Genomic DNA, 26,104 nt, shown 5'->3' with positions numbered 1-26,104 from the left:
GAAGTTTCGTGATTAATTTGTAGGCGGGAGAAAACGACTGCTTTTGCTTGTTACAACTCTCGTAGCTTGACAACTCGACACCGAGGTCACCCGTGAAAATTCATCCCCAGCATTTTGTCAGCGAGTTCATGTACTCGAAATTTGAGTCACTCGGAGATGCCGAACATGAACCCTCTCACCCTCTAAACCCGGCTCAGGTTTCTTGGGATCAGAGTTTTTAGTGAGTTTAGCCAGCTTTTTAGGGGTGTGAATAGTTTTGTAAAAAAAATTGACCCTTGAAAATTCATACTGATTCAGAATACGTCCCGAGTTGTTATATGGTACCCCGAAATTTCCCAGCCTTTTAAAAAGTCTAACTTTTAACCTAGGTTTGTGTTTGATGAAAAATAAAATTTTTCCGGCACTCACTTGCGGTGATTTTTTTATTTACACCTGCGGGACGCTTTTTGGAGCTCAAAGCTCTATCCCAAGTCGGAAGCGAACTTCTTGTGTTCGTTTTGTTCATCCTTAATACCTACTTTCCTCTTATCCATACTGCCCTGTTTCGGGAAAGAACAGTGTCTATTAATGAGGGTTTTCATAGAAAATGAATTTTAACTTTGGCCTGATAACATGGCATCTCATAACCAATTCCATAATATATTCGTTGTCATTTTTCACAAATTAATATTTTAATTTCTGTTATTACTTTGCATAGATTTGTTTTTCAAACGCGTGAAATAAATTGAATTGAAGGGACGTACTTTAAATAGGTACCTCTACGCTCCTCCGGTATAGGTACCTACTGTGCTCTTCATCTGCAGGGAACCCCGAGAAAAAAAGAGACAAAATATTACGATAGTTCATTGATGGATCCTGCACTTAAAAGAATTTCAGAGAGAAATCTGGTGTGCATTTCTGCTTATTATTGCCTCCAAAAAACATGAATGGTATATAAGGGGTGGAATCTGCTCTTTAGGAATGAAGCTAACTCCGCGAAAAGAGTTGAATCCACTGCGAACATACATCACACCCCAGATAAGACGTAATATTTTTACAATATTGGGCAAATATTGTCAGTACTGTCGCAATATTTACACAATACTGACAATATTTTGATAATATTATAATCAAAATTATTTTTTTAGAAAATATTTAAAGAATCATCATTTAGTATTTTTAAAAATAATATGTTTACCCAAAACATCATAAAAATATTTTCAAAATATTTGTATTTCAATACTGTAAAAATTTATATCGTGAGAGTATTTTTAAAATATCAGTACATATAATATTTATATTCAAAATATTTATTATATATTTTAAAAACATTTTAAAAGACAGTAATGCATTGGTAAGTATTTTCAAAATATTTTGAAAATATTTTAAACAATAATACTGCTATTCAAAATATTTTTAAAATATTTTCGATATCCTAATCGGTATAAGTCATCATACTAAATGCCTGCCCATAACGAAAAGTATTAAACATAATAAGGCTTAGATTTAAGACGTAGCTCAAATGTGTTCTTTCTGAACAATTATCCATTATTTTCAACCTTATTATTCATAAAGGTTATTGCAGTTGTTGTCAAATTTAATATAATATAATATAATATATATTTTTTTGCCTCCCAAGAAATTGTTGAATTTCCACCTCCTTGAGGTCATTTTCAATGTATTTGCGCGTGATCTCAGTTTATTTCTTTTTTTGTTTCGTTTGTAGTTCATGTACTGTTGTGAATATTATCATTGAATGAGAATGTTATCATTCATTCACATCTGGTTGTTTATTTTTTATTTTTCAAATTTCAAATGAAACATTTAAATTCAACTGAAGAAGAAATTCTTGATCTCGTGTGCTTATTGGTCTCCTGTAGAACTTGCACTTAGTAGCTGTGCAGCTGTGAGATTATGGCAATCGCACCTGCATAGTCTTTATGAGGAAGACATCAAACTGCAATCAAATGCAAAATGCATCTCAGAATGTCGATGAAAAATTTAAAGAGAAAAAAATAAATAAAATAATAGAATGGTGGAAATAATAGAATAACAGAGACAAAAGAAGAGAAATAAAATGAAGTAAATCAAATTAATGATAAAATGAAGTCAAAGACTAAACTGAAGTAAAACATTAGAGGGAGCAAGGAGATGAAGTAAAAAAACTGAGATGAAGAAAAAAATAAAGTATAAGGGAAAAAACTAAATGAGGTTAAAGAATAGAATGAATTTAAAGAATTAACTGAAGTCAAAAAAATTATGATGAAGTATTAAAATAAATTACAGTAAAACAAAACAAAGTAAAGGAATAAGAAGTAAATAATTAAAGAAAAAAAATGAAGTGCTTGAAAAAAAAAAAATAGAGTGAAGAAAAAAATAGAGTCAGCAAGGAAATAAAACAAAGTAAAACGATAAAATAAATTTAAAAAATATAGTAAAGTAAAAAGTAAAATAAATACACGGACAAATCCAGGCAGATGGAAAATATCCTAGTTGCCCGTCCAACTCGACGTTAAATACCGGTTTTAAGTCACTAAAATACATCGTCTAGTGAAGCTCAATCGGTAGGGTCGTCGGTTAGTGTTAGGTAGGTCCCGGGTTCAATCCCAAGGTGGATGAAAAATTTCTAATCTGCAAAATCGATTCAATAACATCCCAGTGGTTTCATTATTTTTATTTTTCATGGTTTCTAAAATTATTTCCACAATTAACCCTTTTCCACCATCCCCTAGCTGCGAACCCCTAAATTGATTCAATATTGGTGTAGTATTGTCTCAATATTGATATCCAAATACTTTCCCTTTGAAGTACTGGCACAGTATTCTCAGCCAAAGTATTGGCACAGTATTTATGCCAAAAGGAAAGATGGTGTACACTTTTAACATTGGCTCAATATTTAACCAATATTGGCCCAATGTTTGCATAAATACCAAAACAATATTGTTTAAATATTGGCTAAATATTCCTGTCTTATCTGGGACCGGTTCTTTGAGGGGTGACCTAAACTTAAACTCCGAAGTGAAATGAAGGGCTCACAGGACAAGGCGCATAAGTGCAGTTTTTACCATTTCGAGGAATGCGTATCCTTATGGTGGAAAGGAAGTTCAAACTGACTTTTTGATGCTTAAAAATTGGAATTTTGGAGCGAACCTTTCACAGAATTTGCATTCAGACTAGTTTTACTTGAAATCATATCTCAATTTTTTCGAAAACTGCATTTATGTGCCTTGTCTTCCAAGATCCTCAAATGCACCATAGATTTCACTCCGAGGTTTTTCAACGAACATACATCATGAACGCAAATGGGGAGCTTATGCTTCCATACCAAATAATGAAAACAGTTTCGGTCAAATTATCACTAAGTACTGTAATAAGGGTGGAAAAGTTTTCATGCAGTTTATCTTGATGGAATGCAACGTAATTCAACAAACGCTCCCTCAGGGTTTTAAATACCGCGGCTAAACCGCGAAAGCAAGCCTTTAGGCGTGTTTAAGTACCCAGTCATTACGATTAGAAAGCTCAGGAAATGAAGTTGGCCCCTCAGTGGTTAATTGAGACGAACGCGAATGGTCACGGGAGGGGTGGCGAACTTCGCTGCAGTTCTAAAGTATAAATCTTGTCAAACATGTACCGAGCCGATGGAAGGATAGGTAGGGGGCGGACAAATCCTCTAGGGATTGTTTTTTCAAGAAGTGCCGGGAAAGCTAATAAGCACACTCGATAATATGAAACTCTCTGCGGTTGAGGAATTGAGGATGTGCCTTGATTTAAGTTGATAAACGAGTCAAGATTCGTCACCGTCAATTATGTGTTAGCGGATTTATTGTTTTACATCTCCCCTCCAAATTCAACCAGATCGGGTTTCATATCAAATGATTTAAGTTTCGCAGAGCTCAATTTTAAAATGTATACTTTCTTTTATTATAACAATTAAACAGGGTGTCCGGAAGTTAACGTACTTAATTTTCAGGATCGATTTTTCAGCTCATAGTATGACTTTTTTAACTGTACAAATAATGCCCGAAAACGCTTCATAAGTGAACTGTGCGCTTCCAAAGTTGCCATTTTTTTTCTTTCAAATTGATGTAACTCCTCGTTTTATTTAGTTGCACGTGGCTGAAACTTTGTGTAAAGGGGTATTCTTAAGCGTATACTGTTCATTTATTGTGTTTTCGAGGTCGTGCGTCTTTGGAAAATGACGTTACGAGTGTTCCCGAATTTTTCAATTTGCACAAAACTTTGCGCAAAAGTTAAGTTCCGTACCTATCTCTGTGTGGACGAGGCCTTCCATTTGAAGAAGTGAACGAAAAAATTATGAAAGAACAAACATATAAATGTGATTTAAGAATTTTAACTTCCACCGCCGCGCCGCGCCGCGCTGACCGCAATGGGTTTGGCGCAATTCGTTGCCGCACTGTGTTTGTGACGCAATGCGTGAAGTATTCATGCAGTCTAGTAGGCGCTATGCGTGTCCCGCCGACGCGCGACGGCTGTTGATCGCACTGTGTTTGACGCAATGTGTGAAGTATTCATGCAGTCTTGAAGGCGCTATGCGTTCCCCGCCGACGGCTGTTGATCGCACTGAGTTTGACGCAATGCGTGAAGTATTCATGCAGTCTTGTAGGCGCTGATATGTGTTACATGCCGACCGCCGCGCCGAGGGTTTCTCCTTTTCATCTCAAGTCCTCGTCATCATTGCTCTCTGCGCCGCGCCGTTCCAGGCCAAGTTGCGTGTTTGGTTTCTCTCTTAACTCGACTAATTAAAGGTGCTGTCTCTTGTATCACAGAAAGACGACAAAATTAGAAATCACTATACTCTCAGGAAATGAGAGATTTTGTCACCTTTTCTCGTCTGTAATTTTTTTTATACCTACATTTTAAAAATTACAACATTTGCCGCCATGTGGCCATCCCCTAGATCCGGCCCTGGGGGGGAGGGGGGATTGGATTCCCTCCCTTAAATTGAGCCACTGTCGAGTAATTAAGTATTTGGACTGTGTTAAGCAGAGAGGAATTTAGCCACATCAGATATTGAAAAATTTAACTGGGCAATTTAATTTTTTACAAGAGCTCGTTTGTGCGGCCTTCTTTGAAAATTTTAAGGCATTTGCTTCGTAATATGTTGAAAACTCACTGAAATTTGCATAAAACTCCGCACAACCGTTTTCACATAGAAAATTAAATTTGACAATAGCTGATGTGGCTCGGCTCCTTTCTGCTTAACGTGGTCCATCTCATAAGTAGGTATATGGCATTCACGACTGGGTAAACCAGTGCTCAAAATAACTCCCTTGAGTACGTTTAGAGGGGTTTTCGCTTCTGCATTATCAACATGACCTGCTACAAAGCTCAGTTTCAAGTTCAATGATAGTTGCCTGCTTTTACTACTTCTTTAACCTGAGAGCTTATCAACTTTTCCTTTTCTATCTTCTTAGTTTGCCTGTTACTTTTGTTCATCAAAGGCTCACTCGAGGTAGCCAGGCAAGGTTTTCTTGTCGGCAAAGCCCATATTTTAGACATATTTTTTCTGTCTATTACGTTCATTATTTGTATTTAACCTGTGACGGTGATTAAATGTAAAGAAAATTGAATACATTCATGGATTCTTTGACGTGAAGTAATTCTTGAACGGACCAGCATCATGAAAAATGAGTCTTTCCACATAGGTACTTCAGGAGGATCTCTGTTTGTTCCGAGTCTTATTTTTTTACAGCTCTGGCGGTCCTTGGGCAGAATTTAGACTTGAACTGACTTCCGACCTCCAATCCTAAAATCAAATCAGACAGATCCTCAGATCTGTTCCTCAGACGATTGTTATTTTGAATATTCCAATGAAAATGGGATCTTTTCGCATTAATGCTTCCAAATAGAAGTTAATAGAATTACGTTTTATAGAAATACAATGGAACTTTACTCCATGACTTAAATGACTACTTATTGTAAGTTTCAATCCGTGTTTGGAGTTTCTTATTTCACCTAAGTAAAGACAAATGAGAAGTTGGAGCACTTAGGTGGGAAAGGAATGGCAAAAAATGCACCTTCAACTTTCCCTGGCATTCTATCAAAATTTAACACTTTGAAAATGATTCATGTGTGTAACAGTTTGGTTACGTGTGTCCCATGTTCCTAACCCACATAGCACAGAATCTTATGTCAATACTGATACATATTGTTGGAGATGTTGACATGATATCACCAACACTAATGCAGTATGATATTAAGATGTCGTTTAAAATGTTTAACCGCGGTCAGCAATGAATATAACACTAATACCTTCAATATATCAACACAACCATATTGAGTCAATGCTGACGAGGTAAAAAAAAAAATAACACTAAAAGAAATTAACACAAAAAATGAAAAAAAAATATAAGAAGAAAAAGAAGCCTAAGAAAACACGGTTTAATCAAAGTATGAATGAAAGTCAGCCGCGCAACAGATGCTATGCATGCTGTATAACAGCCTTGACAGGAGCGTGATTTTTAACCCGAAATAGTACCATCATTCCCGTGGCTCAATGGCAAAGTACTTACTGGCTAGGAATTCCGAGTTTTCGGGTTCAACATCCACCCAAGCGTCCGGTATTTTACGCTACTAAACCTCGCAGGACATCAGTAATGTTTATAATATTCAATACTTGATATCTTGTTAATTCATGTTTCAAATGTAATACATGTGAAATACTATGAAATCGTCCATCGTCTGAACTATTCATATCTACTTGACGAGAGTGCCTGATGTACAGACCGAGTTCATGTCAAGGTAGTATGCATACATATGTCGTTTGTCCTGCAGTGTTCTGATGACCTTGTCATAACCCAGATTTCCCATATGACATCACCTTTTCGCAATACTGTTAACAATATTTGACCGCTTCCAAAGCATAACTATAAATACGGCATGTCTTGATATAATATTTAAATCAGGATACATCCGCATTATATAAAACTGACACTACTACGTGTTCAGTACATTGTAGTAATTATATCAAATTCGTGCCTATGTGTAAGTGTTTTTGACCTCAGGGGAGGGGTATCACCTGGAGAAGATAAGGTAAACAACTCTACAGAGTTACATCAAAGATTCTTTTTATTTACACAAAAATAATTTATCTGAAATCAGTAAAATTGTTAAAAAATCAAAGTGACAGACTAACAGCTACTTCCTTCAGCACGGCAGATCGATCAGAAAACAAAGGAGGACAGAATTTTAGGACGTAAGGGGAAAGTATCTAACACGCTCAGATAAATGCAATTAGAAAAATAAGCTACAAAAATACACTTTTGTGGTGTCAAACCATTTCGATGTACTTAAAGTAACCTTAGTTTTGAAAATAAGACTTCTGCAATAAATTGTAAAGAATTGCATCCGAAACTGTAACTTCTCAAAAAAGAGTTGATGCAGTAAGTAGGAATAGTATTTTTACGCTCTTCCCTTGCATTACACAACTAAATTTTCTCACGTGTAGTGATATTTTGATAAAAGATGATGTGCCTCTTTCTCACACCTAAATTTATAGATGTCAGATTTAATTAAATATACAAGGTATGTTCACTCTTCCAAATATTGCCTGTGATGCCAAACAAATTTTTTTCTCTTTTTATCCAAGGTTCAAGCTTCCTGTGCATATCTATGGTGAAACTGCAAGAACGTATTTCTCGTTGGTGGTGTTTTAAATTCTCCTCTCCCATTTTATTTAATCAAAGGAGTATTAACAAACACTATTGCTCAAAATTAACACACAATATTCTTCTAACAAAACAGAAAATTCTGGGCATTTTCAAGAAAAAACATTGAGTTTCATTCCATTTTAAAAGTCAAGTATGATAGGAAGTTTGTAGCATTGCAAACTCAGATACCTACGCATTCCTGCAGTTCTACCGTCAATATCTAGAAAGTACTGACAGAGGGTGGTGTTCAAATGCCATCAAGCAAAGATTCTTTGCGTGTGAAAATAACTGAGAGTTTGAATAGTATCTAGGTAAAAACGTATTAGACCTCTCTTCAGATACTTCGCTGATCATGATGAGATTTTTATTAGGGGAATAGAAAATAACTAAATTTTTCATTTGCCACTTCTTCAATTGTTTAAAAATAAATTTAAACAAGAAACTTTTCTATTTCAGGGAAGAGAAGAAAAAAAAAAAAAGATATGCCTTAGTAAAATAGAGAGAAAACACAGACTAAATGAAAATTAAAAAAATCAATAAAACAGGCAGAGGGAGGGGGATATTGGTCTGAGGTTGTTTCTTACTTGCTGAAAACAATGTCTAAAGCATTCCTCATATAAAATTAAATACACTATCAGTCAAAATCAGTTTCAATCCTATACAACTTTAACTAGGAATGAATTAAACTACCATTTGTATTAAAATTCCAACAAATAGGTTCGTTTTTATAACAGCGTATCTTGTGATTTTATGATATAATACGATTTGGTTCATAATCTATACCAAACAGAACAGATAGAATTAGAATGGCTTTCTTATGCATAACCGCTCATTCTTCATCTCATATTTAATGTTACAGAGGCATAAATGATAGGAGTTTTTCAGTGACATGTTTAAGATGGATCCACTTATGATACAGTTTCTGATCTTTGCTACATTTCATAGATGAATAGAACGATGTTTCCTATACATTTTGTGTGACTCTATAAATGCAAGAATTTCAGCAAAAATTAAGTTTAAAATTGAAAAAAGAAAAAAATAGAAAATGGAACAGAATAAGAGAAGTTAAAAAAGGAGAAGCTTGTCCCACCTAGTAGAAAGTTTCTAGTAATTCCCTGTTCCCATAGGATGTAAAGCAAATGCATTAACAAAACGGATAAAATCTGAAAATACTTGCTTGCTGTTCAGTTTAGAATTAAAATAAAAGAAACCTTAATCATGCTGCACGAAGAAACATCATCAAATTATGCACCAGCAAAACGGCTACAGCACCTTACACATCAATACACACCATCTAATGTATTTTTCCTTCAACATTTTATGAGTAGGACAATTGGATAAACAGAATGCTTCTGCATGCTTGTTACTTACTTAAAGTAGGAATTTAATACTTGAAAATTTTCCAGATTCTTCTAGAGGTTAATGCCTCTGAACAAAAAAACGAAAAGAGAAGCTTATGATGGAGAGAATAAGTAATAATTGAGTTACATTCCTCTGACGTCTAAGATTTATGGTCGAGTTAAAATTCAGTTCTTGTTGAAATCGACTGATAATCTGAAATTTTGACAGAAATATTTTTGCACAAAATGAGATTTTGCTCCCTGGAAACAACCAACTATTTCATTGAAATTCAGATTTATAGTCCTCCTTCCTGTTTTGAGTTTTTCTCGAAAGCACTGTAAATTAAATCGATATCTCATGAACTTTGTTCACAGTTAAAATTGAATCTACAATTATTATACTTCTAATATAAATAGCTGCATATCTTTGATTTCAATTCATGAAGTTTTTTCTTCCAAACTTAATGGAAAGAGAAGCTGAGTGGAACACAAACTTCAGGACATCAAATTCTTTGATGTCAAGATCAAGATTTTGGTGCATACAAAGAACAAAGGGACTGGAGAAAGAAAAAAAATGAGGAAAAGCACTGGTACTCGGAGCTTTGAAGAAAATTTTGGAGTATATTCCTGTCAAAATTTTCGAGGCCAATTTTTGGAAATGCTGAGAGACTTCTTATCGTGTCTGCCATATGCCCTCTACACGAAGACAATACACAAATCTATTTTGGTGGAATTAATGTTCTAATGATAAGTTTTGCGTGATCATAAACTTAAAAATTGATTCATTCGAGAAGCGGTAACCTCATCTTGCGAGTTGAATACAGCAGAGAGGCTACAAAAACAAAGATTACAGTAGCAAATTAAGTTTAAAATAAACAAAGATTACAGGTTGAAACAATGTAAGCAAATAAAGAAAACAAATTATCAAATAAATTATTTAGCTTGTAATTGCAAAAAAAAAGAACATTTAATAAGATCAACATGCTTCCAATTCTTTAAAATTTGATACCCTGACAAACAACTAACAAGCATTCTAAATCTAGATAGTGGTCACAATAGGATGCCAAAGTCTTGGGAATTGTTTGATAGCTGTTATCGAGTAAAAATTGAGAGTCTACATGGTAAAAAAAAGAAAGCAGAGAAGGCTGCTAGATTGGGCGGTTTTGAACTAAAAATGCCCGGCATTTTAAAATTCATTGAATTGAGACAATGCTCTCTGAAAACTTGTTTCATGGCTAAAAAGTGATCTTGAGGAGTCAAATAAAATAAAAACATGAATTGCTTTGATCTTCAAGGAAGTATCTCATTAAAAGTAAAGTATGGCTGAAAGCTGTTCTTTTCTTATGACACATAACAGGATTACGCAAAAAATTATACAAGAAATTTACTTTGCAATTATCAAGCCTCTAATTCTACTTGAATCTATCAATGATGCAAAGAACTGATGGTATTTTTGATTCTAAAAGATAAAAGATGATGATAATTGTTCAGACAATGGACAAATATCTCTAGTATAGGTTATGTTTGGTGTTTGGTTCTGAATTTCCAGTACAGTTAATAGAAAGAACATCCAAAAAAAAGTGGAAAAGCAGCTGCATACTAAAAAAAATGACTGTCTCTTTTCACACCCCCTCTTAACATTCAAATGAAAATATTGGACCATGCAGAAAACTCTGTTTTATCAAATTTTAAAAATAATTATTGAATTAATTACATGGTTTAGAGGGCATTTTACTTCACCTGAATGCTTGTGCTTCTTCAAACACTTTTTACCATCTTTACTTTAAAAACAAGTTCAAAAGCGTCAATCTAACAGTGATAAAAAATACAGCTATAAATAGTTGCCTATATAGTTAGAAAAATTTGATGAGTAAATATAATAAAAACAAAAAAAAAAAAAACCCAACTGATAATTAAAGAGAAAGGAAAGGGTCTGAAAAAACGGAAAGAAAAAATTAATGATGCATACAAATATAAAAAGCTCAAAGTGATAATCAAAAAGTTAAACTAAAGGAAAATAAGAATGAAGCATGTGGTGACGATATGTCTTCATTAGTCACGCTCTTCAGTTTTTGAGTAAGCTCTCCTTTTAAAGGTGACCATCTAATTCAGACTTCTTTTGCTTTAGGGATGTCAGATGGCACGTGGCGAATAAATTTTCTTGATCGTAAGAAAAGTTAAAATTTTCTCCATTTCTTTATTATAGTTCAACAAAAATAATACCTACAAAAACAGATATAAACTAATTTACTTGTTTAACTTCTACCACTTTTTTTTTTTTTGGGGGTGCATGTGAGGTTAAAAAAAAGGAACATGAAGAGATACGAGGAGGTTCACCCCAATGGTGTATTTCTGTCTTCTGAAAACAGAAACACTACTGGGGCATTCTCCAAAAATTTATGGAATTGAAAAAAAGAAAGATTAATAAAAAAAAAAAAAACTACCTAGTTTTTATTTTCTGCCTAAAAATGTAGTAGAAAAAAAAGATTCAATAGGTCCCTTATTCTTTCATTCATGCTAGAAAACTTAAAGAAAATTCTAATTTTTAGGATAACCACTCTGCTTCAGTGTGAAGCGAGGAAGTAAATTTAACTATTAAAAAATGCCTCTTGATTTCAGAAACAATATGTAAAAAGAGGAGAAAAGCTGTTTAGAAAGATTAAGAAGGATGGCTGCACGCTGCTGGTGTCCTCGAGGATTAATTAGAGCTAGGCTCTTTGAGTATGACTGTCTCTTAAAACTCTAGGAAGAGGTTTTCACGCGTCAAGAGTGCCTAATTGAGAAACAGAATACATCAAGATGTAAACGTTGAAAGGCATGGAGAACTAAATTATTTTTAGAGTGCCATCCCCTTGGACAAGAATGGAACAGGTGATGGATTATATACAATTTTTGAACAAGAAAGTAAAACTAGATAAATAAATAATAATGAACTAAACACTTCTGCGAAGAGGAGGAAGTAACAGATTTATACAATTTTTCTCTTCTTTAGCTGTAAATCAGCATTGTTTCACGAATAAATAATCTCTTCTTTTGGTCAAATCCAGTCACTGGCAGAGGCATCTAAAACAAAGAGTTCATATGTAAACATTCTTCTTTGAAGATTGACAAGGACATGTCTTGGATAAAAATGTATGTGATGAAGTATGCTTTTTTCGTTACAAACCATATTTCACCCTTTCAAAAATGATTATAATTGAAAGTGAATTATGACATAGTGTGCCTTATGAGCAGACGAACAAATGGAGTAACTTTCACTTTGAAAAACTTTATGATTTTAGAGACGTAAAGAGCACGGTGATAGCTTCACAAAATTTTGAAATAAGCAGATGTCTTAGCAAAATCGAGTTGTCACAAACTCAGACTCTATCATTATTCTCATGAGTCTGCTGTTGCCAATTCAGTCATGGGTAAACTTGATTTCAAAAGATCAGATAAATCGGGCATTTTTGGGTCAAAAGCAGCCTACATGCCCAAAAAACTGAGCCTAAACCACAGGCACTGTCAATTGAGAGGCCTTGTAAACCAATAAGCATCAAGCCGGGGTGTGGACGCCTCTGCGTTATTTCATTCAAAGCCTTGGTAAAAAGCCTGATAACAAGTGTTCTGGGGTACTTAAATTTCATGCCCCAACCTAATTAACCCTTCCAGTCACCATGTGCAGTCGTTTGCATGGAGTCCTATAGAAAGTAAAAATATTACCATTAGGTCTTGAATTATTCCAATGGTCTTTAATGGCAAAACTTATCATTTAAAAAAGTTTTTCAGCGACAATAAAGTTTCGTGACTGTAAGGGCGTTGGAAAAAGATGCCGATTCATGCCAACCACATATATCTTCACAGGTCAAATGCTGGGTATCCAAAGCGCATAAGGTAAAACACTATGAGTGTCACCAGCTTCTACGATTTTATGGACATGCAGCAGTCGATTGTAGCAACCCCAGCAAGTACCCTTCTTCATATCCCTAAAACCAACAGAGATACGGCTTTTTTTGACTTCACCAAGAGACATGATTAACTCCAAAAAAATTAATTGGGCTCGTACTGCATTTTCTCTTAGCACGGCAGCATAAAAGAAATAGTTATACCCTGTCCAGTGATTTATGGCACTTGGTTAATTGGAATAAAAAGCACAATGTAGTGGTGGCCAGCTACAACCACCTTCGCCATCTGTCAATGCGCCGAATCAATCTCTTGTCGCACAATGGACTGCAGTGCCGCAGTGATGTGCTAAATACTATATTTTGGGAACAAATGAGTTGAAGGTTGACTTAATCTCTTTCAGGTGCTTTATTGAGATTCCATCAGGGGCTATTAATCTTAAAATGAGTACTTGTACTGGCAGTGATCAAATAATCTTTAGATAGAGATTTTTGATCAGTGATCAATACTTTTCACTGTGAAAAGGGAAAAAATTGGCCACATTGACAGGTGATGAGGGTGAGAGCAGCTCTGCCGCTACCACATCCTGCCTATTATTCTGATATACCAAGTGCCATAACTCGCTGGACAGAGTATAGTAAATTTTGGTTGATTTTTGTCTCGGTGAGTAGCGAGACAACTGGTTGAAATAAACTGCTGAATCAAGCTGGAAATTAGGCAGCATTAAGAATTACCTGCTTGTCTATTTCTTTTTTATCGGATTCCTTTGAGGTGTTGAAGGACGGCCTGAATTCATACCAGCATATTGATATTTTGCTTTCTTTTCAGAGGGTTTCAAGATCTGCGGCAAAAAATAAAAGAAGAAACATGTAGTATTGGTGTTGCGGTAATGGTGCATTATGACAAGGAAACTGCAAAAATGTGTGTATTACAGTTGCTGTGTTTCAAAATCTCAGCTCCTTTTTCATTTCTTAAAAAGAGACCAATCCAACCAATGAAATGCCACCTGGAGTGCCAAACTTTATTGCATTCGTCCTGACCATGGTTCTGATTACCTTTCCTGGTCACCCGATCACTGGTAATAGTGCTAGCATAATACATATTAGTAATGCGAAACTGAAAATTAAAGCTGAAATGGAACTTCCAGAGCATTTGTTGGATTCAATAACTGATTTTCATTTACTCAAATAAGAGATTAGCGACTGATGAGAATAGTTGAACAATTACTTCCTTATTACCTGGAAAGAGCACATTAAAGTCTCGTCTACAGACATCATTCCACCAGCATTATCAAATTCTCCACAGTAATTAGGGGCAGAAAACAAGGTCACTAACTGCCTTTTTGCAAAGAATTCATATCCATCTTCAACCACCTGGAAAATTACCACAAATATATGATGGATAACTGAGCAAGAGAGCAAAAGAAAAACCAAAATTGACTTGGAAATAGAAACACATAAGAAATCAACCCTACTATCAGAGCTTATTCAATTTACTCCCTGAGCAAAGAAATAGGCTGCTAAAGACAAAGGAAAAAAGAAAAAAACATGTAACCCTGCATTAAGTAGGACTCTTAAAGAACTGTGCATTTGATCATGTCTTGTCCAGTCCCATATTTCACAACTTCAATATTTGGCATACTCAATGCTTGCCTGATCACAAGCCTACATAGGTACTTGAGTTCAGCCAGGACTTTTTAACAGGGAAAAAAAAAAAAAAAAAAAAAAAAAAAAAAAAAAAAAAAAAAAAAACCATGTGAAAACGCTTTTATTAAAACAAGCTTTTCTACAGGATGCATGAATTATGTAGATGAAAATTTGTATTTCTACTGTTTGCTAATTTATTTATTTAATCACATAATGGGCTAAAGCCCAAACAAAATAGAACAATACATAAGATAGCAAAAAAACAAAGCTTAAATGAAGATAAGCGAGATAACAATAAGTAAGAGGTAAAGATAAAATAGAAAACAAAGTACCCTATAATACATTCTCATAGTATTTCAGCACTTCTCCTTTTATGACATTTTTAGACTGAGTAATGACAAGAGAGGAGTTAGCGAGATGCGATGGTAACTTGTTCCAGGACCCTTTAATTCTGACCACTACAGAATTGAAGCAATATGATGTCCTGGAAGGATCATCATACAAAGGCCTGGAAACTCTTAAAGAATATTCTAACTCTCTCGAACTGAAAAAACTTAACAAAACGGGGGACTTAACATAATCATTTAAAATTTTAAACACAAAAATTAAATCATAGAGGAGGTGCTGTGATTCAATTGATGGAACATTGAGCTCTACTGACAATCTGCAAAAGTCATGGTCGAGGACTATTGGGATTTTTTCACAAAAAAATAATATTACCTGATGTGCTCTGCAAATTAGATCCAGATCATGCCTATTTAGGAATTTAGCCACAACATCGATACCAAATGTGAAAGAAACACCACGATCATTCTCACCCCAACCTTGAACATCTTTGTCTGGATCCGACCACAGCAAATCGCAAAGCAACCCTAAAAAGAATCAAACAACTTAATGTCAACAAATATTCTGCTGCAATGTACCCACTTAAGGTACGAATTTTCTTCCAAAAGCATATCTGAAAGCATATTCTTGAGGTTAAGAGTTTAGAGAGGTTACTAGGGGGCCGTTAAAAAATAATGTAATGCTCCTAAGGGGGGTTGAGAAGAGGGTTATGGCTCTATTTACATCAATTACTGCAATTTTGCAAAACATATACAATTTTCCCCAGACTTCAGCAAAAAATATGCAAATTTAATTACCATTTTGCAGAAAAGCACGCAGAACATGGGAAAATTTTAATGTTAGTGTGTTAAAACCAGATTATAAGCCGGCCTCAATTTTTCCTGTCACCAATTACGATGCTTCAGTTGCGTGATCATGAAATTTTTGCACCCCTGATGCATCCATGCTCAGATAGAGACTTACATTAAAAAAAAAAAATCGCTTAACTGTGACTAAAATTCTCAAATATGCAGTGGCTCTTGAGTCGCAAATCTGAACTATCCCTACAACTAAAGTTGCTTCTCTACAAGTTAATGTTGAGGCCGGTTTGGAGTTATGGTTGCCAATTGTGGGGTTGCCCAGCCAAATTAAATCTGAATAAAATCAAAGTAATTCATATTAAATTTCTATGCACTCGAGTTAAAGCAAAATGGTATGAGATAGATGCGCACGCTGACCTCAACATTGACTTTGTGGAGGATTACATCACCAAGATGTATACTGCAAATGAGTCGCGATTGCATCGCCACCCCAGCCTGAAAGCAATTGCGCTTCTGGAATAGGACCTAAGGAAGCGCAGGCTAAAGGGACATATACCCCATTAGCTTGAAATTAAAAACAAATGTGCCTCTTCCCGCATTTTTGGAAGCATTAGGGGGTTCCTTGGTTTTTGACCGATGATGGTCGACCGCAATGAAGATAAAACAAAAGACTTTTGAAGATAAAACAAAAAGACATTTTTAATTACCATGTCATATTTATGTACTTATTTTCCTCCTCGATACTTTCAGGCAGTATGTTGCGTAATTTTAAAATGTGTATGTACATAATTAGTTAAGTTAAAATCTAGCTTTTAAGGATATTACATGTATCCAAAAACATTTAGTGTACAAATTTTATTTTGTGTAAAAAAAAAAAAACAAAAAAACAAAAAAAAAACTCTAGCACATGACATAGTTTGACTGCTAGTAGAATGGGAAAAAAGGTCAGCATCCTGGCAGAGGTTATCTTTATCTAATGATATCTATCAATAAGACTTACCTGTATCCGGCACATCAGTAGGCCGCATTATACGTCTGATTTGTTCCATTCCTTGCAGATCTGGGCTTAAACCACCATGACAGCAGAAGATTTTCTCATCGATAATGGCGGCAATTGGTAAACAATTAAAGCAATCTGTGAAGGTTTTCCATAATTTGATATTGAACCGCCGCTTACCTGAAAATAGCGAATGGTTGGATAAATAACATGCCAAACAAAGATGTACAATATTTGCAGACTGTTAATCTGATGATTACTTTTAGTTCACGGATAAAATTTTAAAAACATTAGGCTTGAGTAAATGAAAATTAATAGTAGATTTTTACGAGGAAAAAATTTGGACATACTCACGATGCCTACATAAGTAAAATAGGTACCTCAATAGCGACTTTTAAAAATGTCCGTTGATGATTTAGTTTTGTCGTGGAAAATTAATTGTCAAGTTACTAGGAAATTTTGTGTAATTTTTATTTAGAATGAGTGAAGAAAATACACAGAAAATTTTAATAGGAACTGTTGCCTAGTTTTCATTGAAAAAAATAAAACAAAAGTTGAGAGAAATATTTGAAGTTTTCTCCCTTCAGAAGATTAAAGTGAAAGGACAAATTTTAGAGCCTTACACTTGCTAGCTAAATAATCTTTTTTCTTGTGGAACATTGAATATTTATCAGAATTTGCATTTTGGAAAAGAGTTCATAGAAACAAAAATTGGCCTCCGGCCAATTTATGCGCGGCGCTTCGCGCCGCGTACCGGCGCTACGCGCCGGCATTCGGGGGGCTTCGCCCCCCTATCCGCTTCGCGGATTGGTGCGGGGACCGCACGGGACTTTCTCGCTCGAGCCGGCGCTTCGCGCCGGCATCTTGGTGGCTGCGCCACCTGTCACTCAACGATCTGATTCTGTAAATACCATTTTTATCGTGTTTGTTGAAACTTAATTGGAACTCCTCAATGATATGTGATGAACATATTCAGAATCGCTTGTCAACACTGAGAGGCATCTTCGATTAAATAAGACACGAATAATGCCACACAGTGAAGACTGCGATCCTTAAAAATCTTAGCAATTCTAAGATTCTTGACGAGAAACGGAGACAACGAAACATAAACAACACAAAAATAAAGTTCAGTGTTCAGTGGAACTATTGTTCAAGAAAATAAAATGATTAACACTGACTTCGCTCTTTAAATCACAGTTCTTATGGATATAAAAGAGGAAAGAAACGATTAATCCCGAAAATTATTCAGTTTCCAGAAGAATAGATTCAAAACGAGAGAGCAATCTTGCAGCAGTGCAGCCAATACCAGCCAACCCGTTCAAGATGTAGCAAATGAGTGCTTCATTTGTGTTTTTCATAATGAAGAATGAGCTTGTTCAGTAATTCGTAATTCTTGCATTTTTGGAAACTAGAGAGTGCACATAGTTCACAGGAATTTTCCCCGATTTTTTTGAGCAATATTAACCCACCAAATACGAGTCCAAAAGTCCGTATTTTGGGCTCCCATTTAAACGCGCGCCGCTTGGCCCATCTCAAAATGGCGCCCATTTTCTTCGTCCGGCGGTGGCCACACTTTTGACCCGGCGTGCCGGCGAGGTACCTCTGCATGCCTCTGACGTGTCGTATAAACAAACGAAGATTGATAACACAAATGATCCAAACAACTCGAAATCTCTTAATTTTAATTAATTTAAATCCATTTTCGACTACAACCAAGCATTTAACAATAATATTCATCGTGTTTTACAACCTGAAGCCACGGCCTATCGGCTCATTTTAAAGGGCATTCTGGTACCTCATCAGGGTTATTATGCAGATTAATCAGTTTTACAAGTCTAATGTCTAAACCCAGACATTCTTTTTTTCTGACCATTCTCTTTTCATTTCCGCCTCAAATCAAATGTTTTGCAGTTTCTTTGTCTTAAGTATGTGGTCCTGAATTCATTCAAGAGTTAGAAGTTCACCATTTATTTAGTATTATAGTCTTTTGACCTCTCAAGCTTTACCGATATGATCTCATGTAGTTCAAGGTTTCTTTGGCCCAAACCAAGTGATTACACATCGGATTTGTGTCTTATGGCTCTTCAAATTCGCAGTTTAGAACTAAATCAGAGACTACAGTTACTTAATCCAGTTCTGCTCTCTTGTTCAATGTTTGTCATAAGTGTTTGTTCGTGTCTGTTCTTTGTAAGTGACCACTGTAGTGCATACACACAGTTATGCTATCGGTACAGGTATTATTTCTTGTTTTCTACAGTCAGGACTTTCTCTTAAGCGCAATAATTTACCAAAGAAATTCACCTAGTTGCGTAAATAATTTGGTGTATAGATATTCTGTTAATATCTCCTTGCGGTGATGCAAAGTTTCTGAGATCTGTCGAAAGTGGGTTTTGCATTTAGACGGTCACTCTTGTTTGATAAAATTACTGCTCTAGCAGCTTCAAATTTATACTTTGATCTCTGATTCATCACTAAATGTCACTCGTGCAGTGTCATTTATCTTTAATCAGTTCAAAGCTATTTCGACAATGAATCATCAAAGGTCCGATCGAAGAAGGAATTTTCTGGTGTGTGCTGCGGCTGAACCTATCGAGAGCATCAACCAAGACATGATCATTCGTCTGGAAGTGGAAATATGTTGCAACTCATCAGCAGGCCGATTATTGAAGGCTTAGAGCAAGGGCTATGTCTTATAGTTTCAGGTTCATGCCGCAATCACATGCTGAATGTGGCTTGAATGTGGAAGTCATCGGCCGGATGCCTGAATTTTGCGCGTCACGCGCAACTATTCAACTATTCGAGTTAAACTATTCGTTTAAACTATTCGAGCAGATTTGATACACATCTGGATGAAAATAACTCGAATCTGCTAAATTTCAGCCGTTGGACGATTACTGTTGACTTCCACATTCAGCGTGCTGAGGCGACAGCGTGCCACATCACAGCTGCTAAATTCAGCGTGTGATTGCAGCATCACTTAGCTTCAATAATTGGGCCGCAGCTGGTGGCCTCATTTTTAGCACTGAAATAACCTATCCCAGCAGCAAACATAATTTGGATGATGGAATAACTGTGTAAATATGGACTGCGTATAGCAGTAAAGAATCAAGTCTATTGAATTGCTTTCAAAAAGATGCAACTTTTCCTTTTTGTGAAAAATGCCCCAGAATTTGAATAATTTTTGTTTTTCCACCCAAACATTCTGGTTTTAAATGAAATGAACGGGAATGCATGCATTCAGTTTCCCTTAAGGTCAGGTTGCATCATTTTAATGGCAATGGAACTTGATTCATTTCTAAATATCACTGTTCAAATGAGCTTTAGGATTTCCAAAACAGGATTTTATAGGTATCTATTTACTTAAGAGGACCCTGCATTAACAATGCCAAGTAAGATTTTCTTGGGAGCGCAGAGCCTGCAAAACAGCAATGGAACTTGATTCATTTCTAAACATCACTGTTCAAATGAGCTTAAGGATTCCCAAAACAGGATTTTATACCTATTTATCTCAGAGGACCCTGCATCAACAACGCTAAGTAAGAATTGCTTGGGAGCGCAGAGCTTGCAAAAGTTTCTGATTTCATACCCTATCATTTCTCCATGGTCAGCCGATTATGTCGCAAAGGAAGTTTAAATCCATTCTGCCAATACCATTCCTCAGACACAAGCAGATATTAATTTGGCTATTAAGTACAGTCAAACACTATTTCTACACATTTTGTGTCCAATACTCTGAACTTTTTCAGGTCATTTATGCTGCGTTCGAGGAGAGGTACTCTGTGAACTCGGAGGAAGGAAATTGCAAGGTTGTTGTGATTGAGTTAATAATTTATATCAACAACTGTAAAGTATGGCATTTGGTACACATATAGACCCTGCGTCAACAATTCTAAGTAAAAATTGCTTGGAAGCGCAAAGGTGACAAACATTCCTGATTTCATACCTCATCATTTCTCCTAGGTCAACCAATGGTGTCGCTGAGGAAGATTTAATCCATTCTGCCAATACCATTCCTCAGACACAAGCAGATATTGAGTTGGCCATTAATTACAGTCAACAACTATTTCTACATACTTTGTGTCCAAGAAAACTGTAACGGGCAGAGGTTGAATAGTTTGCATCGTTACCTGGGCTCGGCTTTGAACTTCACCGCAATGTCAGAAAGTAGAAGACAGAAAGCAATGTTCTTCTCTTCATGTTCAAAAAGTATCGGGGGAATAAATAGGAGATCTAAGTGGTTACGCAGGATAGATCAGTAGGTATCGTCAGCGCTGACACCCAACATTACAGCACATGCATTTCAAATGAAGAAGGCACTCCTCTTGGAGCTTTATTATTCTAGGTTTTGGTGTAGAGAATAGGTCGAAGAAGAATTCGATTGACTCGACATTCATGATAATCATCATCATCATTATCGTCATCATGACGGGATGAGAAAGTGAGCATGAGCGAGAGCATAGAACAAATTCCAGCCTTATTATTTATTCTATGGCGAGAGCGAGGTAGAGACAGGTGAAGGAAGAAAGGTAGTCGCAACTGGAGTTGAGCCGCCATTTTAAAGGCTGTGACGCGCAGAGGGTACATGGTGTGCCATGCAATCAGGATGAACCCAAAACGTACACGATGCCGTGTGACGTCAAGAAGGTACGAAATGCGACTACCATTCTTTATCCGCTTTGGAATGAATCTTCATCTTGTTGGTTGAATCGGGTTTGAACCAATCAAAGAGCGGTATGGGCATGGCATTACTCTCCCGCATTCCGACTCTCAATCTCCTTCTCCATTCCATGATTCCTGTCTGTGATAACGTGGATCTTTGTTTACATCTTAGTCAAGGTGTTTCTATTTTATTTTATCTACTTTTTGTGTTATTAGTTCTTAATTTTGACATTTGATTTCATCATTCGCTGGGTAACAATGCATTATAGTAGTATTAAAACAATAATAAACGATTTGCATCGTAATATCGTGAATATAATCGGGTATAGTGTTTTACTTTCTGTTCCTTAACCCTTTACCTGGTCTCATGTTATCATCATTTCATCCGTTCGCTCACAGTTTAAGCTGAGTAGGATAGTTGTGCAAGGATTCTTTTTGGTATGTAGCAGTTGCTAACTTTTTTATCTCCAATTTTAATACATTTAATCCATTTGTTAGAATGTTACGCCCAGACTGCGGAGCTTCCCACCGATGAGTGATCTCGATACCCCCTTGAGATGGTCTGCACTCCTCGTATTTTGAGTTTAGTCCTATCTTTCAGGAACTCAAATCAATGATTCAATTGCGTTTGATGCCAAATTTCACAGAATTAACGGCATTTTTCAAAATTTTAGTCCATATATTCTGTGTGATTTCGCAGTGCCCTCACTAAATGACGCGTAACCCTTCAATTTTTAGTTTAGTCCAAAGACCTCGTAGGAACTTAAATTAATGAACCAGGTGGTGCTCTTATGCCAACTTTCGAAGAATTGAAGGCATTTTTTTTTATTTTTTTTTCAAATTTACAGTCCTTGAAAATGAGCTGTTTCGCGGAGCAAAGTGCCCTACTTTTGGGCCTCGTATCTCTTGAATTTTGAGTTTAGTCCAAAGATCTTTTTGGAACTTAAATTAATGACCCAGGTGATGTGCTTGATGCCCATTGTTAAAGAATTAAAGACATTTTTCAAAATTTACAGTCTTTCAAAATGAGCTTTCCGTGTGATTTTGCTAAAAATGGACAATTGAGCGTAGCCCCCCCAAATTTTAGCGTACCTCAAAATCGTTGGACGTGCATAAGGAGACCATAGATATGGTGTCCTGTGCCAATTTTGAATGAAATCGAACAGATAGATTCTGAGATATCGCTGTAGACAGATTTGGGGGACGCCACACGGACGGACACACATTTTTTCAAGTATGGTTATTTTTACTCCTGGGACCTTAAAACGTCTAGAAATGATGAAATTTCAACTTTTTTTTTTTTTTTTTTTTGGAGGATGACAATACTTCCTCTCTACCCTATGGGAGCGAGAAAGTAAAAATGCCTGATCTCCATCACATGGCGCTATGGAGAGGCAGATTGTAGGCTTCAGGACAATTTTCATCAGTTTTGACTTTCTGATGATTATTAATCCTGCCCTAGTTTTACAATCAATGCTAGAATTAGCGCACTTTGCTTTACAATGAAGCATTTCTCAATAAATTGAAACATTTTCTGGATGGAAAACACATTGGATCATTGGTCAGATTTCAAAAATCTTTGCACCTCTATGAAAAAAGATCACCAGTTCAGCTAAAAACTATTATTAACTCTTTTTCTTTCCCAAAAGTTGCATTGGCTCTTTGCTCCTTAACTTTGTGCAAATGAGACTTGGTTCTGTTAATTTACTGTCCTCATTTGTATGTATGAGCAACACTGTTAAATTGACTTACATTCATCATAGAAGCCATATATTCGATTGATACTTGCACACTCATGGTTTCCACGAAGGAGGAAGAAATTCTCAGGATATTTTATCTTGTATGCAAGGAGTAAACAAATTGTTTCTAATGACTGCTTTCCTCTATCAACATAGTCCCCGAGGAACAAGTAGTTTGCTTCAGGAGGGAATCCACCATACTCGAATAATCTCAACAAATCAGTGTACTGCCCATGGATGTCACCTGGTTAAATGCAAAAACAGAGGGTTTACTTTAACAGCATAATACTTGAAAAGAGTGATAAACATTTAAAGAAGTACAAAAGAGACATTGCAAAAAGAAACACACATAAAAAAAAAAAAATGGTTCCTCTAATAGGTACTGATTGATAGAGTTCTTTGCCTTCCCTTTTTGGATGTTAAAGGTCCTAGGGTGCAACTAATGAACAGGGCTGGGCGTTACTGAGTAACACTATCATTAAGTAGCGCGGAATCATAACTAGGTATGTCCACGTTGCTTTCTGTTGGTGAAATCTTATATTTGATGAAACGGTGATCTGGTGCAAGGTAAACATTGAAATAGTTTCCTTGGAGAGGCTAATGCACAGTTTTGGTGCTAAACTGGATTTATTACTAAGTTTGAGAGTTTAAAGTCTAATTATAAAATTTTAGTATAGAATATTTTTAGTAAGTTTAAACTAGGTTCACACATTCAAGGGGAGTTGATTAACAACTGCTCAAAAATGTTCCATTGAATCATTCTTTCACACATGCATCACAGGTAGTAGTTCTAAAGAACAATAATTATAGTTTGTTATCTTTCATAAAAAAAGTTACACTTGGTAATTGAACATACGTTGTTGAAATAACTTTTAATAGTTTCACGATCAATCCTTACTTAGAAGGAAAACGTTTATCTTTCCAAAGAACCATTTTCATATTTCAGTCTTGAGTTTGATTTCATGTAAGAAAGTGAGTTAACTAATCAAAATGTTAAAAATTTAGCTGGATTAAAGGATAATATACTACCACCATGATGCCAATTTCAAGATGTATCAAGGGAATTATAAAAATGATTCAGTGAGTGTCACATCAGTTTTATTTTAAAATACCTGAATAGAATTTTTAAGTTACAGATAAGTCATTGAGGAAAGTCTAGCATAAGTACTGATAACAGTTACACTGCATAGGCGGCTATCAGGTATTATATTTCATTTAGATTACAAGATGTAAACAATCAATGAGCCCAGGCACACTAAAAATATGATAGTTTCCCAATCTGTGGATCCCTTGCAATGAATACACCAGCTACATTTCAGCGGCAACTTTTGGTCGAAATTCAGGGGACCCCCTGCTGGTGTACACTAATCGCCTATCTTGACAACGCAGGTAGCAGCTTGCTAAGTTTGACAAAATTTCTAGATTCTGAACTTCGTGTGGTCAAAACTATTTTCTACTGAGTTTTTTCATAATTCCAGGCTGTTAAACATAGCGCCAATTTTCGAAAATGATGAACTACCAAGGTACTTAAAAAAATACAGAAATTAACGGAGAGGAATGCAAAGTAGATGTTGCAAACCATTAAATACATACCACAGATTTTAAGTGGAGCTTCTAATTCCAGCAAGATTGGCTGCTGAAGAAATATTTCTCTTGATTTTGAGCAGAGGCCTCGAACCTCTGCTTCGGACATCTGCACTGATTTTCCAGGGCGACATCCTCGGACTGGAACAAATACAAAAAACTTTTTAAAGGTACAGAAAGATAAGATAGATGGGAGCTAAAGGAGGTTATTGAGACAATTCAGAGTCTCCAATTATTCACCGTCAACGGTGCATACATATTTCAATTATTGATCTGTAAATTAAAAGAAATAAATTCTAAATTAATGTCAGAAGATTTCCTACAGTTCATACCAATAGGAGATGGGATTAATGAGTACAAGCATTCCTAACACAGGTTCTACGAGAACCATTAAACATGGCATACTCCTCACAAAATGGAATAAATGATCCAATTCTGCACGAGTGGATGGATGAGAGAGGAGGAAATGTATACCATCCATCAATATATCATTGCCTATGTTGCCTGTCAGGAAATGGACAAACGATGAGGCAGGCAAGATAAGTGCATTCAACGAGCGCATTTATGGAAGCAGTATCAGGCCAATAAAGAGAATTTGAGTTCCAGAGACATGTAAAAAAAAGTAAACATGATCTGTATAGTGAAAATGAGTATGAATTGTTGGTGATTTGGTATGCAACGCCGATTGCTTGAAAACAGTAGAGATTACAGTAGATGTGGCCTTGGATTTAACCAAAACAGCCATCAAAATAAAGGCATTGAAAAGGAAGTAATACACATTCGGTGTGCCACAAGGGCATTCGTAATGATCGATAGAGGGAAGTGAGGCATAAAAAGGGGTGTGGATGCTTAAAATTTGTTTGCTAAGTGGATTAAATGAGCTAAATTCGACAAGTGAAGCCTAATGAAGTAACCTGCCGTGTCGTAGGTGCGTAATTCATTTCGTGAGGGAGGGAGAGCATAGTGGTGCAAAGGGAAAGAAAACAACGGAGGAACACAATATGAAGATGATAAGTTATAAATAATAGGTTGAATTACCTTCTAAGAGTCGCTGAATTAGATTATCAATATTTAATTCAATGTCAGCCATTACCTAGAAAGTAAATAAAGAAACATCGGCGAAAAGAAATCGAGATTGGAAGGATGCAGTCAGCGCTGCAGGTGTCGGTAAAAGTAACGAATGTGAATAAAATTGACCAAACTATTGGTTTGCTGCGCTCTCTAGTTGCGATTCTCTGAAGTGCAATACGCGCGAGTTTTGAATTTGAGAAGGCCTTGCTAAGGGGGAACGCCGAACGCATCTCGCGCCCCGTGCGGACATTCTATTAATATTGCATATTGTGAAGTGAATGATACAAAACACTTTTGCTCGCCCAGTTGTGTTGCAATATGGCTATTGCGCTATTGCAACACAATAATTGACTGGCGCGCTTTTTTGAACCTAATCGGGGATTTTAAGATGA

General features: G+C 36.0%; 1 protein-coding gene across 1 annotated transcript; it reads right to left on the bottom strand.

Moving 5' to 3' along the window:
• Positions 1 to 7,050: 7,050 nt before the first annotated feature.
• flw (protein phosphatase 1 catalytic subunit flapwing) lies at positions 7,051 to 25,835 on the bottom strand. The gene is made up of 8 exons (XM_019054311.2): positions 25,680 to 25,835; positions 24,651 to 24,782; positions 23,071 to 23,301; positions 16,663 to 16,839; positions 15,238 to 15,389; positions 14,110 to 14,244; positions 13,606 to 13,712; positions 7,051 to 12,052 (listed from the first exon to the last, which is right to left on the bottom strand). The coding sequence occupies exons 1-7, from the start codon at positions 25,729 to 25,731 to the stop codon at positions 13,614 to 13,616; spliced, it is 978 nt and encodes a 325-aa protein (XP_018909856.1). The 5' UTR covers positions 25,732 to 25,835; the 3' UTR covers positions 7,051 to 12,052; positions 13,606 to 13,613.
• Between the last annotated feature and the right edge of the window lie 269 nt (positions 25,836 to 26,104).

This window comes from Bemisia tabaci, chromosome 3, assembly GCF_918797505.1.
Source record: "Bemisia tabaci chromosome 3, PGI_BMITA_v3".
NCBI lineage: Eukaryota > Metazoa > Arthropoda > Insecta > Hemiptera > Aleyrodidae > Bemisia > Bemisia tabaci.
Note: the sequence above shows the minus strand (reverse complement) of the source record. Positions and strands in the feature narration are given on the sequence as shown.